Genomic DNA, 16,209 nt, shown 5'->3' with positions numbered 1-16,209 from the left:
ACAGGAATGAAAATTATCGGTGCTACTGGGAAGGCCAGTAAACCGGTCACAAAACAGATTATTGTCAACTTCGAGATATGTGGGGCACGATTTGAACAATAGTTTGTCGTCGTGCCAGACTTAACTACGGAAGTAGTTATCGGGTTAGATAGGTTATTAAAGTACTGTGCAGTGATTAATTGCGAAAGCAAAACTTTGACATGTACGTCACAAGCTAAAGCAATAGTAGTTAGTTTTGACGAGGCAGGAGACGGTGTGCATAGGCAATACTAGCCTATACACATTGTTAACTGGCCGGATGACACTGACATAGGAATGAATTTGAACTGCCGTAACGTGAGGAATCTCGGCATTGACAAAAGTGTAGAAAGTGAATTGGAAGAGATAATCAAATTCCCTCCACGGATTGACATTAGTATTGGTGTGAAAAAAGATCATTTGCGAGAAGTAATGAAGCTAATAGCCGATGCTCGCATACGTCGTCATGACGCTAAAGCGCGTTTTGCTAAGTTTGCAATCGGAGACTTAATACTTGTAAAAGCTCATGAGAAATCGAGCGAGATAGACAATGAAATCTCTAAATTTGTTTATAATGGACCATATAAAGTCATTGGTATACCTCACACAAATGCTTATTGCTTAGAGTATCCAAGCTCTGGAAAACTATTAGGTATACGGAACATTGTAGACTTGAAATTGTACCAACCTAGGATTGATTAATACCACAGAATGGGTAATTTGTACAGTATGTAAATATAGAGTGTAAGATTTAAACGATTTGCTATGCTTTTGCCTGACCAAGAGGACATTAAAGAAGTTGTAATTAATAAGTAATTAATTTTTACTAAATGATTTAAGAGAAACTGATTATTAATCTACTGAAAAATCCAAGCTGCTAGTTTAAGTTTTCAGCTGAGTCACAGTAGATTAAGGAATGGAAATATGATTTTGTAACAAGCTGTAAGATTTCATGAATATGTGTTTTACTAGTCATTGCCGATCTACTTAGACGATGTTTTAAGTTTCAGGCTTGTACATGTGTGATGATGGACAGTGTTGAGTTATCCACTGTGATAGTGTTAATGGACTCCTTGAGATTACTCGGGAGTGAGTTTTTCCGAAAGAATTCAGTGAAACGGACGTTCTGGAAATGCCGTTACAAGGGCGAGTGAGATCAAGCGTGCCACACAGGCGGGCGCAACAATACTGGCGAGGTGGAGTCGCGGTTGGCTCTTGTGCCGCTGTCGGAATTCTTTGTACTTGCGGGTACGGAAGGCCGAGTTGTTTTTCTTCCCGGACAGCCTATGTGAAAGAATTCTGTTGTCAATATTTATGTTTTTTGTCGATCTGCTGTATATTATTTTCTTGTTTAGTGTTAAGTGGACTCTCATGACGAGAATATTAATTATGAAAAGGTTATATAAAATGTGTATTCTATGTAATTAATTATTAATTTGCGTATTTTGATCTACCTGTTTTATGACCATGTACTCTGATTAAGTTTGTAAATAGTATTCCATTTCTTGATACCGTTAAGAATTTTGATTTTTTGGATAGCTAAAACATTTTCTATGTTTTCTATGAAATTTAATATGTTGTCAACTGTGTTTTATTTTGTGCAAGATGACAGAGTAGAATAAGATTAGGAGTGTCTCCACTCAATTATTATGGTCTAAAAATTGGTTATGGTTAATTAGCCTAATGCTAAATTTTCTTGATGTTTTGAGCATATGCATTTCCGCTGTTTTTTTTTTTTTCCTTTTTGGGACATTTTCTGAGTCTGTTTAGGTTACTCGAACATCCTCAGACAATGTGGGGCATGTGTAACGCCGGAAATGCATATCCTCCTATTTCCATCTATTGTACTATAATTCTTTTTCCTTGTTTTGTTACCTCAAGATATGACATTTCTGTGTCTTTATATATTGTAATTGTTTTACTATTTGTATATATATATTTATGCATTTATGTCGATGTATAATTGGTTGTTTTGTAAATATTATTTGTATTTTTACGCTGGGTCTTGCCTAGGGAAAACTATGCTATCGAACGAATACGTCGATAGGTCGTGTGGAGAACCAGAGTGTTTAGGATCTTTGGTAGTGTTAACTCTGTCGCGTGGAGCGCGGGCAGAGAGAGAGTCTGGCTGGAGTAGCGAGTGGAGGAGGTGTGTTGTGTGAAGCTCCTGCGAGTTGCCGCCCTTTCGGGGTTTGGCAGCATGTAACTGCGCTCCACTTGCGCTGATAGTTTCTGACATGGTGTCGCGGACGGGAAGCATTAGCTGGTGCACATCAAGAGCCCGTTTCGTCTGGTGACTGTGTCGAGAAGAAGGCGCGCCAACATCCAGCTTCTGTAACAGCGACGGCCGACAATGAGTGACTGTCGCCACCTCCTCGATCGACGGCTTCAAACCTTCAATCAGCCAACAAGGAAGACTGGAAGCACGTAAAGTTTTAGAACTGTATGGCAGACCTCAGCTTTTCAAACTTTTAAAATTGTTGCATCACAAAATTACAGCTACTTAGCATGAACCTTTGTTGCTCATTGCCCCAATTGCATTGCCAAGCAGGGTCCCTTCCTTTTCCGAAATGAGCCCGAGTGTCGTTGAAATTCAAACGCCAGCATCATTCGATTTCACTGCTTTAATTTCAAAGTTCAGTTAAGGTATTCATAGCTGGCTACAATATTTAGATTGCACAAGCACAAATTAAGAGTGCGAGTTTTGTTACCGTATTTTAGTTACCTGTGACTGCAGCTCAGCTTGGTACGTACTAAATTTTACTATTGTTAATTGTTCAGAATCATTTAATTCAACTTCAAAGTTAAATCTCTTATTTCTAAATTGCGTAGATTCAAGTAGCTTTTGAAATGATTGTTGAGGTAGTCCAAGACTAACCGTATTTTACTTAATTTCGATGTGCTTCAGAAAGAAAGCTCACTATTAACATCAGTCACTAAATTAGCTTTTGATTTTCCGGTTTTATTAATTCTTTTGCTAAATTAAGTCAGAGTGTAGCGAAATTTATTACTTCTGACAAACTTTCAGTTTTCACACTACACGTGTCAACCTTCAGTTGCCACGCTTCTAGTGCTAATTATATGTGTAATAACCTTTCTTTTTCAGTTACTGTAGTAATTGTCCTTAGGACTGGCGACCGTATTTTCCCCAAATCTCAAATATCTAATTAGCGCTAGGTAATTGTTAATGTAACGGCCGCACATTTACTTTCTTTATTAACTTTACCCCTTTTCAAAATTAATTTCCACCAGTTTCATTTGCAATTTTCCTTTCATTTAGATGTAACCCTTTCCTCCCTCTTTACCAACAAATTAACTTTGGTGACGACTGCTTTTCCCAAATTTCATTAGGTACACACGGTTTAATTTTTCACTGTCATTAAGGTCGATAAGTGAGGGGGAGGTTACAAACCTCGTAACTCCATGGACTCTGCATGCCAGCAGGGTACTGTTCAAGGTGGTGGAGGCTCTGTAATGGTGTGGGGCATTTGCAGTTGGAGTGACATGGGAACCCTGATACGTCTTGAAATGACTGACAGGTGACACGTATGTAAGCCTCCTCTCTATCACCTGCATCCATTCATGCCCACTATGCATTCTGAAGTACTTGGCCAGTTCCAGCAGGACAATGCAACACCTCACACATCCAGAATTGCTACAGAGTGGCTCCAGAAACACTCTTCTGAGTTTGAACACTTCTGCTGCCCATCAGACTCCTCAGGTATGAATATTATTAAGCATGTCTTGGATGCCTTGCAACATGGTGTTCAGAAGAGATCTCCACCCCCCCCCCCCCCCTTGTACTCTTACGGATTTATGGACAGCCCTGGAGGATTCACGGTGTCAATTCCCTCCAGCACTAGTTCAGACATTAGTCGAGTCCATGTAACATCATCTTGCGGCACTTCTGTGTGCTCGCAGAGGACCTACACGATATTAGACAGGTGTAGCAGTTTCTTCGGCTCCTCATTGTGTAAATCATAACAGTGATGAACAGCATCGGGGACAATGCTCTGTCTTGCTGAACTCTACTCTTGGTCTGAAACGATAAAGATTGTCCCTCTCCAACTACTTCACTTCTAGTACAGTCCTCATATAGTATCTGGATTTTCCTACCCAGTCCTTTAGATATATTCCTTTTCCTCAAGCACATCCAGATCATCTCCCCTGCAACACTATCATACATGCAACTAACAGGTTCTTGCATTTCTCCCAGTATTTTTGCATCAGTATGCAGGCATTGAAAAATTAGAGCACCTGTTGATCTGTTACTTCTGACAACAAACTGCTCCTCCTCCAGATGTGGTTCTATGATCATCCTCAATTTTCCCTGTATGATCACCTCTATAATTCATAGCATGATGATTAAAAATGGTCAGAGAACCATAGCTGGAATAACAGATTGCATACCTTTAACAATTGTGGTATTACATTTCACATATTAACTCTCAAAGCATTTGCTCACCTTCTCAAACTGGTGCACCCTGAAGATACCACGCGTGTCCCTCCCATGAGCTCCAACCTCCTGCCGAAAGCAAGTAGACAGGCCTGCATAGCGTATGGGCAGCTCCTGTTCACCAATCCATTCATCCCGATGGAAAGCAGCAATGGGTTGCTCTGATGTTGCTATCAAGTATTTCTCATCTGAACCCTTTCCTGTCACCTGTAATTGAAGTAAAGTAAGTTTATTGTGATTAATACTTCCTCAGCCGCAAATATATGGTAGCTTATCTTATGTTCACAGTTTCCAAACACAGTGCAACGTAAATAGATGCACTATGTCACAGGATACTCTATTCCTTAGTATCTTTATGAATAGTTTTGGAAGCCATCCACAGAACAAAATATTTGCTGTATCACTAAGTGTTGCATAAAATAAATACTCAAATTTTCAAAAGTGTAAGAATTTCATGTGATTTATTGGTATATTAAGATCAAAATAACATGTCACATAATGGGGAAATAAACTAGTTTTATAGCTGCAGTTTTTAACTATAAAGAACTATAAGTTTGTCTGACCTGCTTGCACATCATAATATACAGTTTGTTATCTTAGAAGACAAGGAGGTATGGCAGACACAGATCAATTACACATGGTTGTTGGTCAGGTTAAGGCAAATGCCAGTCTGGTTCCTACACTCCAAACAGTTGCAATATGGTGACACACACAACACAGTTTACACCACTCCCAGACAGATGGCACAAAGAACATTTTTTTTTTTTCCTTTGGATTATCTGATGACTGTTGTGGCAAGAGGGGATCCAGTGACAAAACTAAAAACAAATACATAATTACCAAACCATGGAGCAGGACCATTCCACGTCAAAGGGACCGATATTAAAAAGTGTCCCCACTCGACCATCTCCAAATCTAATGAAATTTGGTGTGAAGGTTCTACATGGTCTTTGATAGTTATACACCAAATTTCATTTCTGTACCTTCAGTGGTTGAATTCTTAAGGGATTTTAAAGAGAGGCTACTCACCTCTGCATCACGTACAAAGGTGCAAATGTGCCAACTTTGCTAGGCTTTTTTAAAAGTTCTAGCAAACATTTTGGTCATTTGCTTCAATATACACTCCTGGAAATGGAAAAAAGAACACATTGACACCGGTGTGTCAGACCCACCATACTTGCTCCGGACACTGCGAGAGGGCTGTACAAGCAATGATCACACGCACGGCACAGCGGACACACCAGGAACCGCGGTGTTGGCCGTCGAATGGCGCTAGCTGCGCAGCATTTGTGCACCGCCGCCGTCAGTGTCGGCCAGTTTGCCGTGGCATACGGAGCTCCATCGCAGTCTTTAACACTGGTAGCATGCCGCGACAGCGTGGACGTAAACCGTATGTGCAGTTGACGGACTTTGAGCGAGGGCGTATAGTGGGCATGCGGGAGGCCGGGTGGACGTACCGCCGAATTGCTCAACACGTGGGGCGTGACGTCTCCACAGTACATCGACGTTGTCGCCAGTGGTCGGCGGAAGGTGCACGTGCCCGTCGACCTGGCACCGGACCGCAGCGACGCACGGATGCACGCCAAGACCGTAGGATCCTACGCAGTGCCGTAGGGGACCGCACCGCCACTTCCCAGCAAATTAGGGACACTGTTGCTCCTGGGGTATTGGCGAGGACCATTCGCAACCGTCTCCATGAAGCTGGGCTACGGTCCCGCACACCGTTAGGCCGTCTTCCGCTCACGCCCCAACATCGTGCAGCCCGCCTCCAGTGGTGTCGCGACAGGCGTGAATGGAGGGACGAATGGAGACGTGTCGTCTTCAGCGATGAGAGTCGCTTCTGCCTTGGTGCCAATGATGGTCGTATGCGTGTTTGGCGCGTGCAGGTGAGCGCCACAATCAGGACTGCATACGACCGAGGCACACAGGGCCAACACCCGGCATCATGGTGTGGGGAGCGATCTCCTACACTGGCCGTACACCACTGGTGATCGTCGAGGGGACACTGAATAGTGCACGGTACATCCAAACCGTCATCGAACCCATCGTTCTACCATTCCTAGACCGGCAAGGGAACTTGCTGTTCCAACAGGACATTGCACGTCCGCATGTATCCCGTGCCACCCAACGTGCTCTAGAAGGTGTACGTCAACTACCGTGGCCAGCAAGATCTCCGGATCTGTCCCCCATTGAGCATGTTTGGGACTGGATGAAGCGTCGTCTCACGCGGTCTGCACGTCCAGCACGAACGCTGGTCCAACTGAGGCGCCAGGTGGAAATGGCATGGCAAGGCGTTCCACAGGACTACATCCAGCATCTCTACGATCGTCTCCATGGGAGAATAGCAGCCTGCATTGCTGCGAAAGGTGGATATACACTGTACTAGTGCCGACATTATGCATGCTCTGTTGCCTGTGTCTATGTGCCTGTGGTTCTGTCAGTGTGATCATGTGATGTATCTGACCCCAGGAATGTGTCAATAAAGTTTCCCCTTCCTGGGACAATGAATTCACGGTGTTCTTATTTCAATTTCCAGGAGTGTACATAGACCTCTTTTTATGCTGAATCACACCATGACAAAAATTAAGGATTTAGCCATACCTAAATAAAGATACATGCCTCTAAAGTGGATAAAAAATTCGTCGCGCTATTCTGAGAACTATGGTTTGACCAACCACTGCTTCTTTTTGTGTGAGCCGCCCAAATTTGTTCATACCAGAATGCCTTGTTGACGACAAAATTTCAATTCCTGCCGAATTTCTGCAACCCATTTGGTAAAGAAAAAATAACCAAGAAGGTTGAGACCAGTAAACACTGCAATGGTTCATAGGTTGAAGTTACTGACTAATAAAGTTTTTAAACCTGGTCTGAAAATTTGTACCAAATGTTGACATCAAATGCCCAAAAAGAATCATCCCGTCAGGATAAGCAAGAATCACCAACCACTGAAGCCATGGGTGTTGTTGATACTTGCTTTGCTGCTAACACTTCATTATCATCACTTGGAGAATCACTACTAAATCTTCAGGATCAGCGAAAGGGATTCAGTGGGATACATAAAGTGCAAGTGAACAAGGCAGTATTACTAAGGTAATTGCCACAGCTACTGGTGTGAGCCAAGTAGTTACTGCTCAGATACAAATGGAAGTGTGCCATAAATGTAAAAATCTTAATTGAACAACTTAAGATTAAACTTCAGATTTCAAGCAATAGCAGTAAAGTTCAAACTTTGACCCTGGCCCGAAATAGCTGCACTACTGAAAAAAATGGCTAAAGAATTTGCTGTTTCAACTAAGGTGCCGAAGAATGCTAAGAAACTAAAGATGGAAGATGGGATTTCAGCAAAACCTGCAAACTGAAAAGGGGGAAAGCTTATTGATGAAATAAAACAAAATGTCCTCACTTTCTTTGAAGATGATGAGTTTTCTTGCTTATGCCCGGGCAAAAAGGATTGTGTTGCAGTAAGAATAAATGGCGAAAGAGTCACAAGGAGAAATGCCTGCTCCTTTATAACCTTAAAGAACTGTTCACTGCTTATTGTAAGCAATATGGAAATGAACCAAGTTTATCAAAAGTTTGTGCGCTCAGGCTGAAATGGTGTAGCACAGCTGATGCTTCTGGATCACATTCAGTAAATGTATGTGCAATTCATCAAAATGTCAAATTAATGTTGGCTTCAGCAATATCCATTCAAGATGACTACAAAGATTTGATGAAAAAAACTGTGTGCAGTTTGGAATCAAAAAATTGTATGCTCAAACATTGTGAGGAATGTCCAGGAAAAAATGTGACTAGAGGCTTTTGTTGAAGGCTCTTTTAAAGACTATGACCCTGACGAAACAATGGAATACAAGCAATGGATCCATGCTGTCAGAGACACATTGAAGACTTGCCCGAGATTTCATGGAGGCATTGATTTTGAAAATTATCAGTTTAAGAAGCCATCACTTTGTGTCAGAACACCAAAGTTTATATCTTAAGCAGCTAAAAAGAAATCTTGCAGAAAATGAATTAATTATATTGATAGATTTTGCTGAGAGTTGTTCATTTGTTGTTCAGGATACTGTGCAAGGATTCCATTGGGAGAATAGTCAGGTCACATTTCATCCATCTGATGTCTATCTTGATGGCAAAGAATGTCAGAGTATTAGCATTTGTATGGTCAGCAATTGTTCTGTCATAATACCATTGCTGTCCATGCCTTTCAAATAAAGTTGATAGCATATTTAAAGACAAAGACTGAAAACATTAAGAATATTTACTGCTTTGGTGAAGATTCACCTGCTCAATATAAAAATTTCAGAAGTTCCATCAATTTTTGCCTGCATGAAAAGGATTTTGGCATCGCTGCCAAATGGAATTTTTTTGGAACAAGCCACGGTAAATTGCCTTGTGATGGCATTGGGGGAACAGCAAAGGACTTGCAGCCTGTGCTAGTGTGCAAAGGGCCTTAAACAGCCAAATATGATTTATTCAAATTCTGTGATGATAGTATTCCAGGTGTAAAGCTTTTTTATGTATCAAAAGAAGAAATTGAAGAAATCCACCCACATCAATAAAAAAGGTTTACAATGGGACATACAGTATCTGGAACAAGAGAAAATCAATTAATTGTAATCAGCTCAGAGTAAGCATAGTTTCCAATGATGCTACAGCATTCACAGTTAACACCTTCGAAGCAGATGAAGAAATTCCAGCAGACTCAATCCCAAGTTTACAACCAGGACAGTATGTTACTTGTATGGATGGTAATTTTTGGTGGGTTGGAAACGTGAAGTTTCACGTGAACAACAAGACATCCTCATCAGCTTTATGCACTCACACAGTCATGCTCGTTCCTTCCACTGGCTGACTGCTAAAGATACCTGCTAGATTCCTGAGCAACACATCTTCATGGCTTTAGAAGCCCCATCAACATCATCACGAGGAAGACAACACAGTTATCCACAATCTGTTATTGACAAAATTGTAGAAGTGCTTAATGAAAAATGGAACTGACTCTTTAGTATTTTTGTTCTGCAAATTTGCTGTGTTTTGTACTACACTTGCTTTTATGTCATATGTTAAATTAATGTTTGAAACTGACTTATACACTTATTAATTATGGGACTCAATGGGCAAAATATTTGACCCTAGAAAATAAACGAGCTTTCTTTGAAAGCTTAAAGCATGCTTTTTCCAGCTGTGGCAAGAAAAAGAGGATTGAAGAAGACACAGCTGAGATATTTCCCCCAAAAAATACCTTAAAATTTGCAAGTAGAAAATTTTGGTCAACTTTGCAGATGCATATACTTTCATCTGGGCATCCAGTGCTAATTAAATTTGATTGATATATAGACATCATAGGTAGGAATAGCCATATGAAGTTTTGGCGTGATTGGCTCACACAAAAAGTAGCAGTGGTCGTCAAACCACAGCTCTCAGAATAGCGCAATGAATTTTTTAGCCACTTTAGAGGCTTGTATCTATATTTAGGTATCGCTAAATCCCTAATTTTTGCTATGGTGTGATTCAGCATAAAAAGTGGTCTACGTATATTAAAGCAAATAACCAAATGTTTGCTAGAACTTGTAAAAAAAGCCTAGCAAAGTTGGCACATTTGCGCCTTCATACATGATCTACATCTACATTTATACTCCACAAGCCACCAAACAGTGTGTGGCGGAGGGCACTTTACGTGCCACTGTCATTACCTTCCTTTCCTGTTTCAGTCACGTATGGTTCGTGGGAAGAACGACTGCCGGAAAGCCTCCGTGCGCGCTCGAATCTCTCTGATTTTACATTCGTGATCTCCTCGGGAGGTATAAGTAGGGGGAAGCAATATATTCGATACCTCATCCAGAAACGCACCCTCTCGAAACCTGGACAGCAAGCTACACCGCAATGCAGAGCACCTCTCTTGCAGAGTCTGCCACTTGAGTTTGCTAAACATCTCCGTAACACTATCACGCTTACCAAATAACCTTGTGATGAAACGCGCCGCTCTTCTTTGGATCTTCTCTATCTTCTCTGTCAACCGACCTGGTACGGATCCCACACTGATGAGCAATACGCAAGTATAGGTCGAACGAGTGTTTTGTAAGCCACCTCCTTTGTTGATGGACTACATTTTCTAAGGACTCTCCCAATGAATCTCAACCTGGTACCCGCCTTACCAACAATTAATTTTATGTGATCATTCCACTTCAAATCGTTCCGCACGCATACTCCCAGATATTTTACAGAAGTAACTGCTACCAGTGTTTGTTCCGCTATCATATAATCATACAATAAAGGATCCTTCTTTCTATGTATTCGCAATACATTACATTTGTCTATGTTAAGGGTCAGTTGCCACTCCCTGCACCAAGTGCCTATCTGCTGCAGATCTTCCTGCATTTCGCTGCAATTTTATAATGCTGCAACATCTCTGTATACTACAGCATCATCCGCGAAAAGCCGCATGGGACTTCTGACACTACCTACTAGGTCATTTATATATATTGTGAAAAGCAATGGTCCCATAACACTCCCCTGTGGCACGCCAGAGGTTACATTAACATCTGTAGATGTCTCTCCATTGAGAACAACATGCTGTGTTCTGTTAGCTAAAAACAATTCAATCCAGCCACACAGCTGGTCTGATATTCCGTAGGCTATTACTTTGTTTATTGGGCGATAGTGCGGAACTGTATCGAACGCCTTCCGGAAGTCAAGGAAAATGACATCTACTTGGAAGCCTATATCTAATATTTTCTGGGTCTCATGAATAAATAAAGCGAGTTTGGTCTCACATGATAGCTGTTTCTGGAATCCATGTTGATTCCTACAGAGTAGATTCTGGGTTTCCAGAAATGACATGATACGCGAGCAAAAAACATGTTCTAAAATTCTACAACAGATCGACGTCAGAGATATAGGCCTATCGTTTTGCCCATCTGCTCGACGACCCTTCTTGAAAACTGGGACTACCTGTGCTCTTTTCCAATCATTTGGAACCTTCCGTTCCTCTAGAGACTTGCGGTACACTGCTGTTAGAAGAGGGCAAGTTATTTCGCGTACTGTGTGTAAAATCGAATTGGTATCCCGTCAGGTCCAGTGGACTTTCCTCTGTTGAGCGATTCCAGTTGCTTTTCTATTCCTTGGACACTTATTCCGATGTCAGCCATTTTTTCGTTCATGCGAGGATTTAGAGAAGGAACTGCAGTGCGGTCTTCCTCTGTGAAACAGCTTTGGAAAAAGGTGTTTAGTATTTCAGCTTTACGCGTGTCATCCTCTGTTTCAATGCCATCATCATTCCAGAGTGTCTGGATATACTGTTTCGATCCACTTACTGATTTAACATAAGACCAGAACTTCCTAGGATTTCCTGTCAAGTCGGTACATAGAATTTTACTTTCGAATTCACTGAACGTTTCACGCATAGCCCTCCTTAAGCTAACTTTGACATCGTTTAACTTCTGTTTGTCTGAGAGGTTTTGGCTGCAGTAGTTTCCTAACTTTGTTGTTGTACCACGGTGGGTTTTTCCCGTCCCTCACAGTTTTACTCGGCACGTACCTGTCTAAAACACATTTTACGATTGCCTTGAACTTTTTCCATAAACACTCAACATTGTCAGTGTCGGAACAGGAATTTTCGTTTTGATCTGTTAGGTAGTCTGAAATCTGCCTCCTATTACTCTTGCTAAACAGATAAACCTTCCTCCCTTGTTTTTATATTCCTATTTACTTCCATATTCAGGGATGCTGCAATGCCCTTATGATCACTGATTCCCTGTTCTGCGCTTACAGAGTCGAAATGTTCTGGTCTGTTTGTTATCAGTAGGTCCAAGATTTTATCTCTACGAGTTGGTTCTCTGTTTAATTGCTCGAGGTAATTTTTGGATAGTGCACTCAGTATAATGTCACTAGATGCTCTGTCCCTACCACCCATCCTAAACATCTGAGTGTCCCAGTCTATATATGGTAAATTGAAATCTCCACCTAAGACTATAACATGCTGAGGAAATTTATGTGAAATGTATTCCAGATTTTCTCTCAGTTGTTCTGCCACTAATGCTGCTGAGTCGGGAGGTCGGTAAAAGGAGCCAATTATTAACCCAGCTCGGTTGTTGAGTATAACCTCCACCCATAATAATTCACAGGAACTATCCACTTCTATTCCACTACAGGATAAACTACTACTAACAGCGACAAACACGCCACCACCAGTTGCATGCAATCTATCTTTTCTAAACACCGTCTGTGCCTTTGTAAAAATTTCGGCAGGATTTATGTCTGGCTTCAACCAGCTTTCCGTACCTATAACGATTTCAGTTTCAGTGCTTTCTATCAGCACTTGAAGTTCCGGTACTTTACCAACGCAGCTTCGACAGTTTACAATTACAATACCGATTGCTGCTTGGTGCCCACATGTCCTGACACCCCTTTGAGGCTGTTGCCCTTTCTGTACTTGCCCGAGGCCATATAACCTAAAAACCACCCAGTCCATGCCACACAACCCCTGCTACCTGTGTAGCCGCCTGCTGTGTGTAGTGGACTCTTGACCTATCCAGCAGAACCCGAAACCCCACCACCCTATGGCGCAAGTCAAGGAATCTGCAGCCCACACGGTCGAAGAACCGTCTCAGCCTCTGATTCAGACCCTCCACTCAGCTCTGTACCAAAGGTCCACAGTCAGTCCTGTCGACAATGCTGCAGATGGTGAGCTCTGCTTTCATCCCGCTAGCGAGACCGGCAGTCTTCACCAAATCAGATAGCCGCCGGAAGACAGAGAGGATATCCTCTGATCCATAGCGACACACATCATTGGTGCCGACATGAGCGACCACCTGCAGATGGGTGCGCCCTGTACGCTTCATGGCATCCGGAAGGACCCTTTCCACATCTGGAATGACTCCCCCCGGTATGCACATTGGTTTTCTTCCCCTCCCTTGCAGCCATATCCCTAAGGGGCCCCATTACGCGTCTGACGTTGGAGCTTCTAACTACCAGTAAGCCCACCCTCTGCAACCGCCTGGATCTTGCAGACTGAGGGGCAACCTCTGGAACAGGACAAGCAGCCAAGTCCGGCCGAAGATCAGTATCAGCCGGAGACAGAGCCTGAAACCGGTTTGTCAGACAAACTGGAGAGGCCTTCCATTCAGCCCTCAGGAATGTCTTTCGCCCCCTGCCACACCACGAGACGACCTCCCACTCCACCACGGGCGAGGGGTCAGCCTCAATGTGGGCATTATCTCGGGCACCCACAGCCGTAGTCTGATCGGGGGATGCGTGGGATGGGCTGGCCGTCCACGACAAACCCCCGTCCGGACCCCGACAGTGATGCCCATTGGCTACAGCCTCAAGCTGTGTGACCAAAGCCAAACACTGCCTGAAGCTGGGAGCGAAGGGATGCCAACTCAGTCCGCATCCAAACACAGCAGTCGCAGTCCCTATCCATGCTAAATACTGTTGTGCAAAGAACGTCTGAACTAATCTAGAGAGAGCACAAATAATTCAACACAACATTTAAATGGTTATTAAAATACAAGGTTGCCTAGTACATGCAGTAATTCTGCTACTTGCGCACTGCTGACACACTGCTTGGCAGCAGAAGGAGACTATGCGATTTTACACTATTCAGGTACTAAAATGCAATGCTACAACTCTCAAATACTACAATACGCCCGAAATTTATGAATTAAACTATGCAAGTACCCAAAAACACGCAAAGAAATTAAGAATTAAAGTATGTAACAAATAAGTGACCTAAGAGTATACGACTTGCTGCTGGCAGCTGCTTATCCAACGGTGGCAGGGAGGTGAGTAGCCTCTCTTTAAAATCCCCTAAGAATCCAACCACGGAAGTTACTGAACTGAAATTTGGTACATAACCATCAAAGACCATGTAGAACCTTCACACCAAATTTGATTAGATTTGGAGAGGGTCGAGTGGGGACCCCTGATCCCCTGATCCCCTTGATGTGGAATGAACCAGTAGCACAAAAGTGATTTTCAAGATACTCATAGGAAAAAGAACTATTATAAGATTATGAATCCTGCAAGGATCACAAAAATTTGTCACACTCAAGGAGTTACTTTTGCATCATGTGGTAAAACTGCCTTGTCCACATGTTCATGGGTAACACACACACACACACACACACACACACACACACCTGCCTATGTTTGTAACTGACTGTACGAACACATTCTCATTCAGCTTTCCGTGGAGAACCTTGATCACATCATCCTAATATCAGTGTTTCATTCTTCTTGGGGACTTATTAGAATACTTAATGCATTGTTTTTTGGGACAATGTAATTTAAGAACTCTTTCTGGTATGTTCTATCCATTTCCAGCACACTGACAAAGAGGCTGTTTCATAGGCATTTAATAATCATTTTACCTCAAAAAGTTCAGGACCTGACAGGATCTTCTCTACATATATATGTTAGCCATGCATGACAAAGGAGAAAAAACTATTTTTTGTATCTTTGTAGCATATGTTTACAATTAAGTTGGCATATTCCAGCTGGTACAATGACAAAACAACTACTTATAATGAGTCAATACTTTCTTAGCAATGCATACCTTGTAGAGTTCTTCATCAAATTGCGAAAGTTGGGCTACCTGCTCCATAACCTCTTTCCGCATGAAGAATGGAGTGTACAATGGTTTATAGCCACGGCTGTACAACATGTGGAGTGATAACTGCACCAGACCATGCTGCATGAATACTGCTGGCCCCTGTAAAAAAGCTTTGCTGCTTAGTCACAATATTCCTCTTAATGAAATAAAAAACACCATAAAATTCTGTCTATATTTAAAGCATGCCTAGATCAGAATAACAATCTGATTAACAGTTTATTGTTCACCAGGTAATAGAAAATCAAAGTACAAGCTTTGGTACACATTCTACATGAGCTACAAGTTACAGAACAGAGCACAGCTCCAGCATTCAAAATGTAATCAACACAAGCATGGCAATGACCAGTGATTAAAATACCGATGTATTATGCCAATTGAAAAAAAGAAAAAAGAAAAAAAAAGGATGGGTACCCATAACATATCTCGTCATAAATAAAACTTTATAATACATGGTTGGTTGCTGTACATCAAGTAATGACGTATAATAGTGTAATTACGATATTTTAGTGCCTGTGTTGTTAAGAAGAACAACGCAATATTTTTTCAGATACACACACATGCCCAAAGTAACTGTCACTGCGGCAACTACAGCCGTTATGAAATACATGAAATGTATTCATAGTTGTGGTGGGGGACAATGAAAATTTGTGCTGGACCAGAACTCGAATCCACATTTCCTGCTTTATGTGAGTGGTCTCCTTAACCACCTTGACTACCCATGCACAACCCACAGCCAGACCCAAATTTCCGTATGTCATTGTTCCTACATCACAACCTGTACTTACGTAATTCCAGTACAGGGTGGACATCTTAACTGAGAGTCGTTGGCTGGTATTAGTGGATAAATATGATATTTCGAAACTGAGTGTCGTGATGACTTTGAAAATCAATACTGGGGGTTGCAAATTGATCTGTCCCCCCCCCCCCCACAATCCCATTTGTGCAGGACCTTTACATGAGTTCCGACTGTTCTTGAATGTACATGGATTAAATTTATAGTAAAGACAATTTTTTTCCCCCTCTCAATGGGCAGAAAGAAATGTAGTAACCCAGAGTACAGGCACTGCACCATCCAATACTGGGTTACGTTGATTTAGTTAGATGGCTGCCTCGGCACTTCACA

The 16,209-nt window shown here is 42.1% G+C and overlaps 1 protein-coding gene across 3 annotated transcripts in view; it reads right to left on the bottom strand.

The window, feature by feature from the left end:
• The window catches only part of LOC126260924 (serine--tRNA ligase, cytoplasmic), a 66,087-nt gene that overhangs the window by 22,531 nt on the left and 27,347 nt on the right, over positions 1 to 16,209 (bottom strand). For all 3 annotated transcript variants that reach the window (XM_049958428.1, XM_049958419.1, XM_049958436.1), the window contains 2 exons: positions 15,030 to 15,185; positions 4,484 to 4,681 (listed from right to left, as the gene is read on the bottom strand). In XM_049958428.1, coding sequence (XP_049814385.1) covers positions 4,484 to 4,681; positions 15,030 to 15,185 — 354 coding nt within the window. The remainder of the gene's footprint in view (positions 1 to 4,483; positions 4,682 to 15,029; positions 15,186 to 16,209) is intronic.

The sequence above is a fragment of the Schistocerca nitens genome, chromosome 1 (genome assembly GCF_023898315.1).
Source record: "Schistocerca nitens isolate TAMUIC-IGC-003100 chromosome 1, iqSchNite1.1, whole genome shotgun sequence".
Classification (NCBI taxonomy): domain Eukaryota; kingdom Metazoa; phylum Arthropoda; class Insecta; order Orthoptera; family Acrididae; genus Schistocerca; species Schistocerca nitens.
This window is presented reverse-complemented; position numbering and strand designations above follow the sequence as displayed.